Source organism: Lonchura striata, chromosome 26, assembly GCF_050655825.1.
Source record: "Lonchura striata isolate lonStrDom1 chromosome 26, ASM5065582v1, whole genome shotgun sequence".
Lineage (NCBI taxonomy): Eukaryota > Metazoa > Chordata > Aves > Passeriformes > Estrildidae > Lonchura > Lonchura striata.
Window position 1 is genome coordinate 1,378,876 of NC_140728.1, and position 18,898 is coordinate 1,397,773.

Consider the following 18,898-nt stretch of genomic DNA (forward strand, 5'->3'; position numbering starts at 1 on the left):
GTGAGGATGGGGATGGACAGGAGGGTGAGGATGGGGAGGATGAGGATGGGCCAGCCCGCTGCTCCACGTGGCTCACGGGGGGCTGCCCCTTGGCTTGTCCCAGCTGCCCAAACCTCCTGCCGCCCATCAGGCCGGTTCGTACAGGCTGTGCCCCGTCCTGCCGTGCCTGTGCCAGCCCACCCTCCGTGCCTCCGGCCTCGCTGTCCCTTCACTCCGGCGCTCCTCGGCCCCGCACGATCCCCGCGCCCCTTCCCAGCGCGGGGAGCAGCGGGGCACCGCACACACCTGACCCCGCCGCCACCGCGGCAATTGCGCTGATCCCGAGCCCGGCGGCACCGCGGGCAGCGCGCAGCCCGCCCGGGGCCGCACGCGATGGATGCGGGACGGACCGGCGGGGCCGGCCGGCCGGACGGGGCCAAGCCGCCTCCCCGCGCTGCCGGCCGGGCCGCGGGAGGGAGCGGCCAGCCCGGCCCGCCGCCGCCCGGCCCCGCCGGACCCCGCGCCGGCCGCTGCCCCGCTCCGCCCGCGCGGCCTCCAGGGCCCGCCGGGACGGCCGCGGCCGCCGCTCCGCCCGCCGCCGCCCGGCCCGGCCCGCCGCCGCCCCCGCTCACCGCCGCCCCCGGGCCGCCTCCCGCCGCCGCTCCGCCGCCGCTGCGGGCCGGGCTCGGGGCTCGGGCCGGGCCGGGCCGCTGCCGCTGCCGCTGCTGCTCTGCGCGGCGGCGGCGCCGCGTCCGCTCCGCCCTCCGCGGCCGCGGCCCGGGGAGGAGCCAGCGGGGCGGGCGGGGACGGCCGGAGTTCCGGGAGGGCCGGGGCAGGTGCGCGGCCGGCGGGGCCGGTTCCGTCCCGGTTCCGTCCCGGCTCCGTCCCGGCTCCGTCCCGGTTCCGTCCCGGCTCCGTCCCGGTTCCGTCCGGGTTCCGTCCCGGCTCCGTCCCGGTTCCGTCCCGGTTCTGTCCCGGCTCCGTCCCGGCTCCGTCCCGGTTCCGTCCGGGTTCCGTCCCGGCTCCGTCCCGGCTCCGTCCCGGTTCTGTCCCGGCTCCGTCCCGGCTCCGTCCCGGTTCTGTCCCGGCTCCGTCCCGGTTCCGTCCCGGTTCTGTCCCGGTTCCGTCCCGGTTCCGTCCGGGTTCCGTCCCGGCTCCGTCCCGGTTCTGTCCCGGCTCCGTCCGGGTTCCATCCCGGCTCCGTCCCGGCTCCGTCCCGGCTCCGTCCCGGTTCCGTTCCGGCTCCGACCCGGGAGAGCACTTCAAAGTGTTTTGTTTATTTTTGTAGAAAACTATGAAAAGAAAGAGCTGTAACACGGAAGTGCACATGTAATTGACACGAAACAGATAAAACTGGGGAAGAGGGAACGGCACATACAGGTCCTGATGGTGTTTTTGTCACCGAGGTTTGTAGGTGACGGCAGCCGCACAGGGAGGATCAGGTCAGAAGTCCTGCACAGTCCCTGATCTGGGAGATGGCCTCATTAGCCCCAACTTCAACTATAATTCAGCTCCAAACTGCACACTCCAGAAAACCTAATGTCAACAGTCAATAAAGTTCAGGGGCTTTTTTTCCTTGTTAAGAATGCATAAATACCCCAGAGGAGCTGTAGTAGCTTCCGTGGTTGCGATGCCCGCTCTCCACGAGGTGCAGAGGGACCTCTCGAGCTCCAAGCACTGTCACCTCCTCACGTAACCGGGGACAGGAGGAGCACTGCGGCTGTCCCTGGGGATGCTCCTGCAGAGGACGGTGCCAGCAGCAGCAGCAGCAGCACACCCACGGGCCTCCCCACACTCCCCACCGCCGCTTGCAAAACTTCAGAGACACGAGCAGATTCCCTGAGGTCACACGCTACAGCAACAATATTTTAGCAGTCATGCTGCCTCTCATCCAGAACTCCAACAAAAATGCTAAATATTACTTGTGTGGCTGTACAGATGAGAAAACAAAGATTAAATGACTTATCCAAAATGCCCAGCAAGTGAGCGGCCAGGAGGCACACAGAGCTCAGAGTCCCCACTCACCCTCTGTAACTGAAAGTGCTCCAGTTCTCCTCTCACAGCTCTGTGCGTGCAGCAGAAATAAATACACAGCGCACAATTTTGCTTCCAGGTACAATTTGTGGCTGCTGATACCCATCTGTAAATCCCTGTTTTTATGGCTTAAGAGGTGTCTCCTTCCCTGGGGACCACCGTGCTGGGAGCCAGGTGAATCACGGCTGCATTGGAGTCGCTGGAGGCAGGGCGATGTCAGCAAAGGATTTCCACACTTTGCAGGATTTGGCAGCCTCAGCCCTGAGAGGCTCAGGCACAGTGGGACAGTCGGGGTGGCAAAAGCATCTGCCTTGAAGGATGCTCAGCACTCGTGGTTGAGCACCTCGTTTCTTCAGAGTACAAACGTTATCGTGAAATCTATGAACTTAGGAAGTTACTAGGTCAATGTTTAAAAACATTGCCTGTGTCTGGAAAACAGGCAGGGACAAAATCAGCAGTAACTTCTGTTTTAAAAGCTGTGTAAAAACATGTTCCTATGGGCAGAAACGGCAAGGGATGCAATTCCTTTAAAAGACTCAGTGTACATTTGAGCATTCTGAAGGCTTCACCCCAAATTTCCTTTGAAATTAAAGCTTTAACAAGCTTTGCCCCAGATATCAAGACATTTGCAGCTCTTCCCACTGAACACCAACTGAAGAGTTTTATTGTATCTAAGAATCACACACTTATCTATTTCATGGCTTGTGGACCATCTTCCAAGTTTCAAAACAATAAGGGTCCAGGCACAGTGAGGGCCTGACTCAGCAAGACAGAGCTCCTTTTTGATGTGTGTTCTGGGAAGGTTGACTTCTTCCCCCGTTTTCTGCAGGTTTCAGTGGAGGCTGATAACATTTATTGCTGAGTCAGGCTTTGCAAGTACATGAAATTAGATCTGGATGAGTGTGAACCTGGCTATGAAATGATTAGAAGAGGAGAAGCAGGGCCAAGTTCAGTGAACTCAGAGGCACTTTTCCTAGTGACTCGTGCAGGGCAAACATCTGGATCCATTTCTCCCAGTCCTGCCCTCGCTCGGGCAGATGCAGCCCCTGAGCCAGAGCTCTCCCTCCTGCCTGCTGCACCGTAGCTCTCGCCCAGCAGTGGGCTGTGGTCAGCAAATCCCCTCTGGCAGCAGGCAGTGACATCCACGCCTGTGTCTCCTGGGTGCTTTCCCTACTTCTGGCAAGTCCATGACTGCAGGGACACCTGCCTGGAGGGCTGGAACCTGCGCCAGCCCCAGCTCCACTGCACACCAGCTCAGCAGCAGCACAGGAGGTGAGCACAGAGAATCGATTCCCTGCATCCTGTCACATACAGGACACAGCCTGTAATGTCCTGGACGCAGCCCAAGAAATCCAGTGACCCGTCCCCGTGCAGTTTTATTGCAAAAGGTGTCATTTCTCACAGCCCATCTGTTTGTACAAAGCAGGAGTTGCCACAATAGCTTCTTTCCTGAACTCTAAATCCATTCATATTAAATTACACCAAGATTTCACTCCCCTTTTCCTGCTGTATGGCAGTGGTAAAAGACTGAAAGGAAAACACTTGTTTATCCCAGAACCTGCAACAGGATTGCAACTTTTCACCTGCTTTTGCAGCTGAGTTGCCGAGGTTGCACTGAGTCTTCTGCAGGCAAATTAATATGAAGCAGAATCCTTCGGGACTTCTTTTATTCCAAAACAATAATTGCCCAATTGGATAAATTATCACAAGTTCAGCTGATGTAAATATGTAGCTAAGGCCCATTTGCTGATTTAATGAAATTCAGAAACAATTTGTGATTGCATAATGACCTTGGATTCCTGGCTGATAGAATCAGAGGGCTGGAAGTAAATGAAAGTGGGTTTGACACCATGCAGGCTAATAACACGTTATCCTGTGCCCTGGCTGTCAGAAGTGAAGGTGCTGACTGCATCCTGCTCCTGTCTGAACTTAAGCTGCACAAGGAAGGAGCTGGTGCTCTCTAAACTTACAATAATCACTCTTTAAACTCTAGTCAGGGAAGAATCAAGAGAAAAACGCTCATTCCAAAGACCTCAACACAAGCCTTTGAAGTGCAAGCATAATATTTTCTTTCCAGATGAGATTGCAGTGTATAATTATGAATAATGACTAATGATGTAATTAGCAGTGAGCAGGCACATGGCTGCCAGCAGCTGCCCTGGCTGAGGGTCACCGAGCTCACAGCTCACCTCCCACGCTGTCCTTGCCGAGCAGAAGGGATCATTTAACTCAGCCCAGCTTCCCCAGCTCTGCAGGGCAGGAGAGCTCCGAGCTTGAGCTGTTCCCAGAGCAGACAGGACCAGATTCCCTGGAAGCCCCATCCCTGATCCCTGCTCCCACTGCAGGCTGGCTTTGTTCCAAGCCCACTGGCTGGCTGGGAAGCTACCAGGCAATTAGGCAGATGAGAGGGGAGCTGTGGGGTCTGGGAGGGGTGGCTGGTCCCAAGGCAGGGCTCTGCAGAGCTCCAGCAGGCTTCCAAAGGGAAAGCCTGCACTGGCTTTGCTCCTGGGGCAGCAGTGCTGGGGCCATGCTCCTCCCCAGCCCATCCAGTGTCCCTAAATCCCTTGAAATCCCAGGCAAGGCTGGATCCCATTGCAAACTCAGGTATTTTCCAGGTTTGAGCCCTAAGGATGTGAGCACCGGGACTGCAGAAAGGGTGAGGAGGCAGGAACAAGACCTCCCCTACCAAAACCACCAGCAAGCCTGGGCTTTCCTCCTTTGTGGCTCCGAAAGGGACATGGGATGCAGGGAGGCTTCTTTTGCAGCTTCCCAAACATTTCCCTTCCTTGTGAGCATGCCAGAAGGGCCTGGAGTCTGTCTGGTGTCTGCAGCTCTGCAGAGTCAGGAGAAAGGCAGAGGCTGATCGGGGTTTCTGGTTCAAGGGCTCTATAAATACCATCAGAGGCTGTGAAACTCACTGGGGAAGGAAGCACAAATCCCACTTCCCCTGCTCAGCTACGGCAGGGAGCTGCCAATTGCCATGGACAGGGATTCCCATGGTTCAGGGTGACAGCAGCACAACAGGCTGCTCGCTCTCTGCTTTCTGCAAGCAGGAATTTCCTTGTCCAAAGCTCTAGCAGCCTGGATTTCCTCCCAGAGGAGCCTGTGAAGGAAAGGACCCTCAGAGAGCTGAACCTGAGCAGAGCCAGCAGTCTGGGCACCTCTTCTGGCTTAGCTCCCAGGCGCTCCCAGGCACCTGCACAGAGCCCCCAGAGCACAGCCCAGGGCCTGGTTCTGCCCCCACTAACCCCATCCACAGCTGGCAGCACGGCTGGGGCAGAGCTGCTGCATTTGCACAAGAAAAACCCAAACCAGAGGAGCCTGGAACTCCCCAAGCCCTGCGGGGACAGGCCCAGCCTCAAGCAGGAGAAACTGGGACAGAGAGCTCAACGTGAGCAGCAACAAGTGTTATTCTTCCAGCTGACAAACTGTGCTCACTGCTCAGAGGCAGCTGCAAGCACACATTTTCTATTGCCCAACCTCTTCCTGTGCAGCCCTGTGGAGCCAGGCACTCGCTCAGCCCGTGGCCGGGCGGTGCCTCCTCCATCTCTGGGTACCAAACCTCCCCTGCACTGCTGCTGCTTTCAGCCAGTCCTGGGGCAGTAAAATCCAGGCAGTAGAGTATGGGGAAGTTGGGGGAAAGGAAAGAAAAACACGAAGATAAGATGAAAGTTAAAATGCAACTACAAGAGGAAGTCAGAGACATCCTTTGACTGGAGATCTGGTGGAACCCACACAATGAGACAAACATTGCCTTGAAATAAATGTCACATATATTGAAATGAGAGCATGTCTAACTCAGTAAGTACTCCTTCCCATGTTTCCTTTCATGGGTTTAAACACTTGTTTTCTTTAAACACAGTCACACAATGCCTGTATTGTAGCCAAGGGGCAGTTTTTGATTAGCAGGTAAAACAATCCAGGTGTTTGTCTATCAGCTTCTGGAAGCCCTGCGACACCCAGGGAGTTTCTCCATGAGCTGTCCCAGCCCTCTCCCAGTTGAGGACTGGTTCCAGTCAGGGTCAGTGCCAGCACCCAGGGGTCAGACACCCCCCATGCCCTCAGCCCAGCAGCACGGGGCTGCAGCACAGGGGTTAGAAAGGCACCAGTGGGGGAACAATGAACTCACCTGTACCTGGAGAAGAGATGTGTGCTTCCAATTAGTGCTGCTCTGCTGTCCTAAGAGGATTTAATCAAGGCACACTCCAGCACCTTCATTCCTCCTGCTTCCAGGGGTTAGCGGGAGCTTGTCCAAAACCAGCTGTGTCAGAAGAGGCAGCTCCCCAGCTCCCTTTAATAGCTGCTCACTGTAATTATGATTACAGTAACACTTAGACTTTTGACAGCACTCTTTGTTTTCTGATTGCTTCCTGAACACAAGTGAATAGCCCTGGCTTTGAGCCTCTGTCTCGAGAAGAGCAGGTATTTTCCTTGGGGAAGGCTGAATAAAGTAAAGCAAATGCTGGATAGGAGGAGCACGAGGCACCTGTGTCTGCTCCCGGTGCTGAGCTTCCCCTCCCAGTGCTGTCACCCCGGGTGCCCTTGGTGAGTGTCACAGCTGAACCCAGCTCTGCCATCAGCTGTCGCCCCCTCAGCGGATCATGAGTCACTTCCAGAGTCACTTCCACTCCTGCTCTGACTCAGAGCTTTGGCTGGAAGCTGCCTGAGAACGGCCTGCATGTCCCGAGTGTCTCCCACCCTGCCCTGGTTCCCCCCTGGGCAGGGAACAGCAGTGTCACTGCCTTGCCAGGCCGGGCAGGTGGCCCTGGGCAGATGGGCAGCACAGGGGGATCTGCTCCCTGCACCCAGAGCTGGGCAGCACAGGGGGATCTGCTCCCTGTACCCAGGGCTGGGCAGCACACGGGGATCTGCTCCCTGTACCCAGGGCTGGGCAGCACACGGGGATCTGCTCCCTGTACCCAGGGCTGGGCAGCACACGGGGATCTGCTCCCTGTACCCAGGGCTGGGCAGCACAGGGGGATCTGCTCTGTGCACCCAGGGCTGGGCAGCACAGGGGGATCTGCTCCCTGTACCCAGGGCTGGGCAGCACAGGGGGATCTGCTCTGTGCACCCAGGGCTGGGCAGCACAGGGGGATCTGCTCTGTGCACCCAGGGCTGGGCAGCACAGGGGGATCTGCTCTGTGCACCCAGAGCTGGGCAGCACAGGGGGATCTGCTCCCTGTACCCAGAGCTGGGCAGCACAGGGGGATCTGCTCTGTGCACCCAGGGCTGGGCAGCACAGGGGGATCTGCTCCCTGTACCCAGAGCTGGGCAGCACAGGGGGATCTCTGTGCACCCAGGGCTGGGCAGCACAGGGGGATCTGCTCCCTGTACCCAGAGCTGGGCAGCACAGGGGGATCTCTGTGCACCCAGGGCTGGGCAGCACAGGGGGATCTGCTCCCTGTACCCAGGGCTGGGCAGCACAGGGGGATCTGCTCCGTGCACCCAGGGCTGGGCAGCACAGGGGGATCTGCTCCCTGTACCCAGGGCTGGGCAGCACAGAGGGATCTCCGTGCTCCCAGAGCCTCTGGGGCAGGAACTCCCACAGGCTGAGCCGTGCTCTCGGTCCTCACAGCAGCCTGTGTGGCTGCAGCCCAGCTGAGACCCCGGTGGCATCCTTGGCACCTTTGGGTGTGCTTTGGCTCCCAGCACTTGGCTCTGCTGCCCTTTGGAAAGAGAGTGTCTGCATTAATACCAGCAGATGCCTTTGCAAACAGCTCTCTCCCAGCCCGAGCCAGCAGTGGAAGTGAGCGGAGCTCAAACTGCATCTGATGTGAGGATTCAGCAGCCGGCTCTGCCGGAGCAGCCGGCCCGGCAGGGAGGATTGCGGCTCACGGGCTGGAGGTGTCTCCGCACTCGCGGCAGGGACCGGGAGTACCCGAAGCAGTGACAGCAGAGCGCTGGGGCCAGCAGTGACCTGAGCGGGTGGGGACAAGTGCCAGCTCGGAGCCACCCCCGCCGTGGGTGCCGCTGGGACACGGGTGGCTGTGGGACTGGGTCCTGCCCGGCAGGAGAGCCCAGCGCCGCCGGGCTGGGACGGGGCTCCCGCCGCTGTTTTCCCAGGAACGAGCATGCCAGGGATGAGGGCACTTATCTGCCAGATCTCGCTGTTACCCTAAACAGACAAAAAGTGTCCCAGGACCTGCTGCCCCGTCTGACAAACCAGGAGGGAGTGGAGCTCCTGGGCTGATGGGGGCCGGCTCTTCAGGTTACCTTAATGACAGAAATCTCCTCTCGTCTTTCCAGAGTTACGGAAACCGCAGAGGTATCAGAGCATTTAATCGCTTGTTTTACTGCCTGAGCTGTGTGTTGTGGTGAGGAGCTGCATTCCAGACTGACGGCTGCTGCCGATGGCTGCTGTCACCACCGGGCGCTGCTGCCGGGCACGGCCCCAGCGCAGCCCTTTGGGCACATCCCCATCCCTGCAGCCCTTTGGGCACATCCCCATCCCTGCAGCCCAAATCCCTGCAGCCCTTTGGGCACATCCCCATCCCTGCAGCTCTTTGGGCACATCCCCATCCCTGCAGCCCTTTGGGCACATCCCCATCCCTGCAGCCCTTTGGGCACATCCCCATCCCTGCAGCTATTCGGGTACATCCCCATCCCTGCAGCCCTTTGGGCACATCCCCATCCCTGCAGTCCTTTGGGCACATCCCCATCCCTGCAGCTCTTTGGGTACATCCCCATCCCTGCAGCCCAAATCCCTGCAGCTATTCGGGTACATCCCCATCCCTGCAGCCCTTTGGGCATATCCCAATCCCTGCAGCTCTTTGGGCAGGGCAGGATGAGAGCAGCTCAGCACGGGCTCTGTGCCCTCTGCTCATCCCGGGCGGGTCCCGGGCGAGCACGGCTCGCATTGCCGCTGCCAGATGAGCAAAGCCCGGCTCGGCAGTTTCGTCCCCCGCGTGTTTGGGGCGCACTGGAAGTGAGGAGGGGCTGAGCAGATGGAAACCATCGCGCTTTATCTCCCCATCCTTCCAGACCTGCGCTTCCCGTGCAGCCTCTCCCGCAGAGCCCGCCGGGGCTGTGCCAGCCAGAGGTGCCCGGGCTGCAGGAGGGCAGAGCTGCCTCCCCCCACACAGGAACAGCAATTCGTTATTATTCACAGGAACAGCAATTCGTTATTATTCACCCGGGAACACACTCCTTTAAATTCCCTTCCACTGCAGTGCTGGGACTCCTTCACACAAATCTTAGGGGCAAACTCCAGCTACACCACGGTGAGGCTCCAAAACTTGCAGCAGTATTTCAGAATACTTCATTTCTCCCCAAATCAGGGCAGAATCCTGACAATAAATGGCATTAACAAAACAGTTTTCTACAGCAATGAGAGCTCTGTGTAAGGAAAAATAAATTCCTTTTTCTCGTGAAGGAACCAAAATCTCTGAGTTAATTGTAGAACAAAAGAGGCCTTGATTTCTGCCATCCATCATGGAAAAGGTTGGATCCAAATATACATACATTAAAAATAAAAAGGTATAAACAATGCTTCCTCCCTAAAGAGCTTCCCTGGCAAACCTGGGCCGTGCTGGCCCCCGGAGCCCGGCTGCCTCCAGCTTATCTTCCTGCTGGTGGAGCTGAGCTCCTGGGGACGCTCCAGGCACCTCTCAGGACCACTTCCCTGGAAAATGGTTTGTTTTCAGCCCCTCTTTGATCGAAGGAAGGCCCAGAGGCTTTCCTTCCTGGCCAGCAGCTCTGCGGGTGGCTGCCCCTGGAGCTGTGTCCCACTGTGGGGACTGAGCCTTCCTCCTTCCCCTCTGCTCCATCAGCAGCCCCCGAGCTGCCCTGCGGAGCCCAGCAGCTCTGGCAGCCTGTGTGGGATCAGGGGGGATTGGAACACTCTGCTCTCTGCTTTGGAGCCCGTGGCTCTCCTCTGTCCCTTTGGAATTGCTGCTCCTGGGGGAAAGCCTCTGCCCCCTCCTGCAGAGGATTAGTGCAGCCCAGGACCGAGTCCCTCTGTAAAGCTGCAGGAAATAAATCCTGTTAAGCCATTGGGGCCACTCTGGGCTTACCCAGACAGAAACAGCAGCACTATAAATAAGATCTTGGTTTGATTAGGGAAATAAAGGCAGGAAAAAAGCACTTAAAAGATATCCAGAGGAAATATAAGCTCTCCCCCCCAGTCATGCTGACAGTGATGAATTAGTCCACGAATGCCAGTCAGAGAGTGAGTCATGATTCATAAATAAATTACAGCAAGATATTCATAGAATCATAGAATATCCTGAGCTGGGAGGGACCCACAAGGATCATCAAGCCAGCTCCTGGCCCTGCACAGGATGACCCAAAATCTTAAGAATCTTAGGAAATACCTTGGTAATATTCATTTAATCTGCAGCGTTTGTAGCCTGAGGTGCCACTAAATGCTCAAAATCCAGAGTAACTCAGTGAGCCAGTACCAAGCACTTATATTTATATAGAGCTGATTTCTGGCAGTGTCCACTCAACCTTTGTTGGAGACAAAGTGATTTGGAGAAGCTGCTGAATGGGTTTTACACCCCGTGTTCTCAGCCCCGAGGACTGGCAGGGCAGTGGCAGTGGGTGCTGCCTGTGCCAGCTGAGTTGTCCCCTCCTGGGGATGCTCCTCGGTGAGACAATGGCACTTTCCTCCCTTTCTTTCAGAGAAAGGCTGCTTCTGCAGTGCTTTGCAGTTAAATAATTTGCTGGTGTTCAAGAATAAGAGCTGGGGAGGGAGCTCAGGGCCTTGGCTTTGTTGTTTCACCCCGTCCTGCCTCCCCCAGCCTTGCTGTACTGAGATGCAAAATTATCAGTGGAAGAGTTTATAAAATGTCAAAACAGTTTCTCTCCTGTCAGGCAGACAATTTGTGTAAATAGAGCCTCTCTAAAGAGCATCCTGCCAGCTTAAAGCTCCCTTTCATCTCCCCAGGATTTATTGTATGCCACTTTCATGGAATTTTAAAACAGTCTCTAATGAAGAGCGAGGATGGAAAGTTCTGTGCTGTGCAGAGGGATCTGCTGCCACCTCCCAGGGCCGGGCAGTGCAGCACAAGCCCGGGTGATTTCCCCTCCTCACACGCAGGAGGGGCTCTCCAAGGCCTGGCCATGGCTCTGACCGAGCGGGGAGAGCAGCTCCAGGAATAAAACATTCCAAGGAGCCGCTGGGAGCACCCGTGGGACTCGCTCCTCCCCAGCCCGGCTGCTGTGGGCAGGAAGAGCTGGATAAGCCGGGGCTGGCTGCCCCGGGGCTGCCAGAGATCTCTCCGTGTGCAGGGGCACAGCTGGCATCACACGGGGTCCCGTGCCAGCCGCTCTGCGCCCGCTCCACTGCCACACCCAGAGAAAACTCCACAAAACTCCAGTTACAATGCAATTCCTTTCAAAACGCACAAAAATGTGATTTGTCCAAGCCTCTGTCGCTGCACTCCTGCCCTGTTTGTACCTGGAATCGCGGGGGTGCCCGGCGGGAGCAGTCTGGAATCCCAGCCGTGTCCCAGCAGGGCACTGGGCTGTACTGGTTTGGCAGCCCCGGCTCCTCCCGCGGGCCCGGGGGCTCGGCAGGACCCGCAAAGGCAGCTCAGCCCCGGCTCCGGGGCTTGGAAACCCAAAGCCTCGGGAGAATCCGAGCCCAGCACGGCCCAGGCTCAGGGAATGGGATGGGGAAGGGCGGGGAAGGGGAGAAGAGCTTTCCAGATCTGATTGTCCTCTGACAATTTGCTCTTGACAGCAGTTGAAATCATCTTTGGAACCAACCCTGCATTCTAAGGACAGTGAACTTTGCCTTTCAGCACAGCTCTGTGTGTGCCAGACGAGGCCTTTCTTCAGGTTTTTGCATCTGTGAGAAAAACCAGCGGTGGTTTTCCAACATCACTGTGCCCCTGTTGGAGAGGCAGGGGAAAAAATCCCAACTGGGGAGTTTCAGAGGGAAACCAAAAGGGTTCTGCTGCTGTCCAGCCCTTTGCAGCTCTGTGTAGGCCAGATTAACCCTCCTTTTAGCACGGGGAAACTGAGGCACAGTGACAGGGAGCTGTCCCCCACACCAGGCTCCAGCCTCTCATTCTGGCTCGTAATTCTCCAGCCCACAACCACTCAGCTGGGATTGTGCTCCACACTCACATCCTCCCTCTGCCTTGCTTTCGCTTCCTTCCCGGGCAGGGAAGAGCCAGGACAGAACTCGCCACTCGCCACCGCTTGGTTTAGGAGTCACCTGGGGCTTTTTCCTCTAAAGTAAACATTAGCTTTGAAATCCAGAAGAAAACTCCTCCACACCTCCTGGCACAGGAGCAGAAGCTGCTGGGATGTAAGGAAAGAGGGGGCCCAGGAAAGATGCAAGGAAAGGTGTCCCAAAGCACGGAGGGGGCTGTGGCTGGGCCAGCCTGGCTCTGCGTGTGCCCGCCGGGGTGCCAGGCAGGAGGGGAGCTCCGCCGGGGATCCCACCTTCCAGGAGGCTGCTCTGTCCTCCCCGCGGGTGTTTCCAGCCCCAGCAGAACAAAGGCAGACGTGGCTGTCGTTGACTCACAGGATAAGATCATTGTTGTGGGATATTTTGTTTTCTGCGTGTCACTTAGACATAATTTTTTTCTAGCAAATTTGTTCTCCTCCCCTCCACCCCCAAAGTGAAAAGGGAATCTGTGCTCAAAGCCGCAGCTGAGATTGCAGAGACCTTCCCTTCCTGATCCTTATCTCACCAGGATGTAGGAGGATCCCTCGGGAATAGCTGGAAGCCTTTCGCCGGAGCCATCCAAGAAACGAGTACAGCCTTTAAATGGCAAATCCATCAGTGCTGGGGGAGCGGGATCCAAAGCCTTTAACCCCATCTCACTGCGGCATCCCCGCCTCGCCCGGCTCCGGTCCCAGCCTGCCGGCACGGGCGGCTCCCGGAGCAGCTCCGCGGGCTCTGCCGCCCCATCGGCAGCTGAAAATCCACCTTGGAGCCCCAAACCGCACCCGAGGCTCCGAGCGCCGCCCCGCAGCGCCTGGGCCGGCGGCAGAGCCGGGCTGGGGCTGGGTCACCTCGAGCCCGTCCCGCAGAACCGGGCTGGGGCTGGGTCACCCCGGGTCCGTCCCGCAGAACCGGGGCTGGGTCACCCCGGGTCACCCCCGGTCCGTCCCGCAGAACCGGGCTGGGGCTGGGTTACCCCGGGTCACCCCGAGCCCGTCCCGTAGAACCGGGGCTGGGTCACCCCGGGTCCGTCCCGTAGAACCGGGGCTGGGGCTGGGTCACCCCGGGTCCGTCCCGCAGAACCGGGCTGGGTCACCCCGGGTCCGTCCCGTAGAACCGGGGCTGGGTCACCCCGAGCCCGTCCCGCAGAACCGGGCTGGGTCACCCCGGGTCCGTCCCGTAGAACCGGGGCTGGGTCACCCCGGGTCCGTCCCGCAGAGCCGGGCTGGGTCACCCCGGGTCCGTCCCGTAGAACCGGGGCTGGGTCACCCCGGGTCACCCCGGGCCCGTCCCGTAGAGCCGGGCTGGGGCTGGGTCACCCCGAGCCCGTCCCGCAGAACCGGGGCTGGGTCACCCCGGGTCACCCCGGGTCCGTCCCGCAGAGCCGGGGCCGGGTCGGAGCCGCTCCGGGTCCGTCCCGCAGAGCCGGGCCGGGGCTGGGTCACCCCGGGTCCGTCCCGTAGAACCGGGGCTGGGTCACCCCGAGCCCGTCCCGCAGAGCCGGGCTGGGTCACCCCGGGTCCGTCCCGCAGAGCCGGGGCTGGGGCTGGGTCACCCCGGGTCACCCCGGGCCCGTCCCGCAGAACCGGGGCCGGGTCGGAGCCGCTCCGGGCCCGTCCCGCAGAGCCGGGGCCGGGTCGGAGCCGCTCCGGGCCCGTCCCGCTCCGTGCCGGCAGCGCTCCGTGGCTTCGCCAGCTGCGGAACTCCAGCCCCGAGTGTCCCGAGCCTGAGGGAGGCAGCGGGACAAGGGCCCCGCGGTGAGGAGCAGGGCCCGGGGGGCGCGGGGGAAAGCGGCGCTCATGCGGGGCAGGGCAGCAGAAGGGCGCAGGCTCGTCCCCTCCATCCTCTGCCGGCAGACGAGCCGCAGCAGCCCGGCAGCCCGGCTCCGCCGTTTGCGGCAGGAAACAGATGCTGCCTGGTGAGGAGCACCTGAGGAGTGCCAGAGCACCTTGTGCCCGCCCCGGCAGGACCCTGGTGGGAACGGGGGGTACTCGTGGAACCCCCCCGCAGCCCAGCCGGGCTCGGTGGCATCGGACACGGTGTCCCCACGGAAAAGCTCCTGTTTGGAGGAATGGGATGGGCGGGCTCATTGCTGTGGGGCGTGGGTGCTGCTGGAACGCCGCCGGCACAGGCGCTGCTCCATCCCCCAGCTCAGCCGCCCGCTCCAGCCGGGCCAGGCGCTCTTACAGAGCAAACAAACCCACAGTCAGGAATAAAGGTTGCACTTGCCGGGTTATCCCTTACCACTGATAAACCACCTGACTTTGTTAAGAATCTCTTGGAAAACTGCAGCAACCTGTGGGTCTGAAGCTGCTCTAAAGCTGTATGTGAATGTATGTCTTTATGTAACACAACTTCTAAACACAGAAGATGGAAATTTTGTCTGGTTGGGGGTTTGGGGTTTTTTAACATGAGGATTGGTTGAGTTGATTGAAAACCAGGATGTTCTTTGCTGTTGATAATCCAGCAGCTCACAAGCTCACTGCCTGTTCTTGTCTGTCCATTCAGACTAAACTTGAGTCTGTCATCTTGTGCTTCAGCCAGCGTTGTCACATTTTTATCAGTAATAATAAATAGTAGATGGATTTTACATTAATTCTGCCTGCTGAGTTCTCCCATGACAAAAATCCTGCCCAGTTTCAGTCAGTGTCCTGCCTGGGATGGCACAGAAGCTGCAGCTACACCACAGCTGACACAGCCCACATTTAGGGGTCAAACTGAAAAGAGGTTGGTAAAGGCCAGGCTCTTTTTTTCTCCATCTTCAAATAATAAAAGTGGTCTAGAAAAGGCAGAAAGGTGGTGCACTGGGGGACCCCGGCCCCCAGCTCACCTTCTAGTGAGGCAGGGAGATGCTCCCCCAATTTTCTCTGTTACATGGAGCCTGAAGGAGCTGCCAGGGCTGAGGTGAGAGCAGAGCACAGCAGAACAAGGGGCACAAGTGGTCCTGCTGAGCCTGTGGAAGTCCGTGGCACCTGCAGCAGTCTGTGCCAGCCCCACAGCACCAAATTTCAGAGCAGCAAGGCTCTGGTGCCTCTGCAGCCACCCCGAGGCTCGGCAGGGCTGGGGAGGCAGCGCAGCCCGAGGGGCTCTGCTGGTGCCAGGGCTGGGGGCAGCAGGGACAGCCCAGCCCCAGCCTGGTGCTGCCATCAGGTGGGGAGCCAGCCTCCAGCCCTGCTCCGACACTGCCAGAGCAGAAAATCACCCCCAGGCACAGGGAACGAGTTCTGCTCTGTTCCTGGAGCACTGTGGTTACAACATGTGAATGAACATCCCCAGAGATTCTGGCTGTCACACTGTGATTGTGCATTTCTTTTATGGGATCCAACCAGGCCACAGAGATCCAAACATTTCATTATCATCACTTCAATACCAGAAAATAACTAAGCAGAGCACTTGGCAATCAAAAAAAAAAAAAATATTAGAGTTTGTGACAGAAAAGGGAAACATAAAGGCATGCTATAGATCTCATGGATAGATGCAGAGAAACATTTTCAGTTCTCAATTCTCACTGGTAGTTGTCACAAACGGAAACTTTACAAGGGCAGGGAGATTTCCACAGACGAGGAAATCCTGTACAGAAACTCTCCATTTGCCCACAGCCGTTGGCAACCACTTTGGAACAGGAGACAATTTCCTGTCATAACTACAAAAAGAGCTGTGTTACAGAGGGCACGGGGGCATTCCCAGGGCATTCCTCGGTGTAACATCCTCGTGGCTTTTGATGTCCAGAGAGTGGGAACATTCTTATTTCATTTGGAACTTCCTCATCACACAGGCAGTGGTGTCCTGCCCCGCTGGAAGACCAGAGTGCTGTAGGTCACTTCATTCTGGGGATGTGAGAGAAGCCACAGACATTAGAGAGTGCACAAGCACTGCAGGTCAGCAGGAATTTCCCACTTGGACCTTGTCCTCAACACCACACACCTTTAACAGCTGTCCCTGCTTGGGGGAAATTGGAAAATGCTGGTTCATCCCACTGGTCAGCCTGGTTCAGGGTTCTGGATTAATATCACAGAGGAAAACTGCAGAAATGCTTCCCCTTGAAAAAGATTTCTCCTAACCTCCTAGCCTTGGCAGTGGTTAAGCCCCAGAACTCCTGAAGTTGTCCAAAGAACTGCTAAGTAACAGCCGAGTCTCAAAGGTGACTTTTCTCCCTCCCACCCCAAATTAATATTTCCCACACTGTCAGGAATGTGAACTATCTGCAGAAAGCATTACTAATGACACTTGTGACGTTTACCTGGGTGTTCCTAAGAGATTCCTCAGCTGTCATCTGGAATAAAGTTTCCTCTTGTAAATTTTGGTGGGATCTTTTGGAACCTAGGAAGGAAAGGGATGCCAGTGGCAGGTGCTTGCACTGTTTGCAGGCAGAGGGGTGACACACAGGTGATGTGCAACCTCTGGCACAGCAAAGGGGCAGTTTGGGCTGCCCAGTCCCTGCCCACCTGCAGGATGAATTCAGTGTAGCCAGGACTAGGATGAGAAAAGCCCACAACCAACAAGAGCCCACAATTCATCAGTGGCACAGTTAATTCTTCCCTGAAAACGCTGCTGGGATGATTCACGAGGAGTTACTGCCAAGGAGGAGCTGCTCACCAACACACAATTATCCACAGCAGACATTCTTTGAGCAGCTCAGTAACTTCTGCAGTCACCATCCCTCTGCTGTTACGCCCTCGACTGTGTCACTCACTTTTCCTGAAGAGGAAGATGATTGCAAAGACCAGGAGGGTCAGGAGGATGCCAGAGATGAAGGCCAGCGACATGTAGAGTATTTCATGGCTGTCGATACATAGGAAATCCTGTCAGAATCTCCAGTTTCAACAGAGGGACTGAGGCTTCAGTAGTGCTCAAGTTCACCAAACTTTATGGAGTGTAACATTTATCCCCAGCCCCATGAGATTAACGTGTGTGTATCTGCATTGAGCATCTCTAGGAATCACCCACCCAGGGCACAGACCAGGCAATGCTAACCAAATTTTAACCCCCCCAAGATGTTAAATATGTGATATAGAACCCTCCCCTTGCAGAAGGAGGCTGCAGTCTCAGGGAACTCTGGGTTTAAATCAGGAAATAAAGGTGCAGCATTTACTTATACATAAGTAAGTATTAATAAGTAATATATTTACTTATTAATCCAGCATCTGGCTTCTGCAGCTTTGAAATCAACTGTAGGGGTGTGGACGGTGGTGGGGACAGTGCTGGGGACAGTGGTAGTAGTAGAAATGGTTTTTGGTTCAACTGCAATAGAAAAAACACAATCAGAAGCTTGTTTTAGAAGGTGCACATTTCTCCTGTAGTACTACAACAACTAGAAGCACACAAGTGGCTGTGTCTGTGCAGCCTGGCTGAAAGTGGAACCATCAGACAGGAAAATTCTGCTCTCAGATGATGGCTGTGCCAGGCAGCCCTGGCAGCCTTGCAGTTCTTCCCCAGCACCCCCAGTGCTGAGCCTCCCCAGAGCAGCCCTGGGCAGGACATCAACCCAGTCAGCAACACTGCAGCTAAGGGAATTCCTTAAAAAATAAAGTACCTGGATCTGCTTTTGAGTAAATGCCTCCCATTCTCTCACAGCACTAACTGACAGGAAGAGAAGCTGAAAGAAAGGGAAATAGTTATATTTATCTACATGTACACATAAGCAAAAAACCTTGTTACACTCTTCTAACTCAAAATACTTGATTTAGTTTTTATCCATTTCTTGGAAGTCTTATAAAAGTGTCACAAAGGCACTCAAAGCTGGCAGTTCTGCAGCACCAGCCCCGTCCCAGTGTCCTGTTCCTGAACACACGAGTGAGTTCCCTGCTACCCCAGGGGCACGGTGCCTTCTCCACCCAGAAAGGGAGGATATTTAATAACTCAAGAGCACACACAGGATTATTTTTGCAGCAGCTAAACCCCTATGAACATTTGCATAATCAGAAGCAGCTTTGAAAAGTTCTTCCCTTGAGGTTTTTGTTTATGTTAAATTGACTTTTCCCACCAAAATAGGAACAGTAACTTTCTTCTCCGATTTGTGTGTGGAATCTCAGAGACAGGGATTCTAAAAGATATTCCACCACAAAATCCCTACACTGGTATTTCTCAGCACTTGCTTTGCAAACTGTGGATTGTGAACAATGTGAAAATATTACAGCATGAAAATAAACACCCTGTTCCCTGCTGCTGCTACTTTTCCTACTGCATCCCATTGTTGCCACATTGCAGAGGAGCCAAGCCATGAAACCTCCCTGTTTCCCACACCAAACCTCACAGGCTGCTGTTTGCAGTAAGAAACAAGAAATAATACAGTTCCATCTTACCTCCCACCATGGAAGTGCTGCTGGAAATCTCCCCAAGTGTCAGCACACCAGTTTAAGCACTTGCTTTGTAAGAACAATCTGTCACACCAGCTAAAAACTCAAATGTCAATCAAATGTGGGCTTTCACAATTGTGGAAGTTAAGCAACTTCAGTTTTTAAATTTAAATTGACAAAAAACAGGAAACCATGAAAGACACCTGCATTTTCTGGAACTGTTAGTTTAAAAAAAGTAAGGCAGCCCCAGCTTGCAGCAAGGTTCCTGCCTCTAAAGAACAGCATTTTGGTGAGCTGATGTACTGAAGTGTAAGAAAACCCCACTGAGAAATGGGAGTGCAGGCACCCCAGCCTGCCCACTTGGGTTTATGGGCGACATAAATCACAGCACACACAGGAGGAGTTTACTTGTGTGTGTGCTTTGCTGGCGTTTTTAACCTATTCCTTCACAGAAACACTTCCTATAAAA

The 18,898-nt window shown here is 56.2% G+C and overlaps 2 protein-coding genes across 3 annotated transcripts in view; both read right to left on the reverse strand.

Annotated features, from left to right (window-relative positions):
* The window catches only part of RAP1A (RAP1A, member of RAS oncogene family), a 29,071-nt gene extending 28,358 nt beyond the window's left edge, over positions 1-713 (reverse strand). The window contains exon 1 of one of the 2 annotated variants that reach the window (XM_021539493.3): positions 612-713. The gene's annotated coding sequence lies outside the window, so the exon portion shown is untranslated. Of the gene's footprint in view, positions 1-285; positions 433-611 lie in introns of those variants that run through there. The other variant, XM_085561064.1, reaches the window with a different exon arrangement.
* Positions 714-15,427: 14,714 nt separating this feature from the next.
* On the reverse strand, positions 15,428-18,574 carry C26H1orf162 (chromosome 26 C1orf162 homolog). The gene is made up of 6 exons (XM_085561067.1): positions 18,436-18,574; positions 17,667-17,729; positions 17,263-17,374; positions 16,827-16,915; positions 16,374-16,453; positions 15,428-15,960 (listed from the first exon to the last, which is right to left on the reverse strand). The coding sequence occupies exons 2-6, from the start codon at positions 17,695-17,697 to the stop codon at positions 15,901-15,903; spliced, it is 372 nt and encodes a 123-aa protein (XP_085417193.1). The 5' UTR covers positions 17,698-17,729; positions 18,436-18,574; the 3' UTR covers positions 15,428-15,900.
* Between the last annotated feature and the right edge of the window lie 324 nt (positions 18,575-18,898).

What these genes read in the sequence shown, in the direction of transcription:
- C26H1orf162 (XM_085561067.1), bottom strand. Translation starts at nt 17,697, where the DNA reads ATGGGAGGCATTTACTCAAAAGCAGATCCAG. An exon ending in GCCAGATGCTGGATTAATAA is followed by an intron (nt 16,916 to 17,262) that starts GTAAATATATTA and finishes ATGTATCGACAG; the next exon opens with CCATGAAATACTCTACATGT. An exon ending in CATCTTCCTCTTCAGGAAAA is followed by an intron (nt 16,454 to 16,826) that starts GTGAGTGACACA and finishes TTTCCTTCCTAG; the next exon opens with GTTCCAAAAGATCCCACCAA.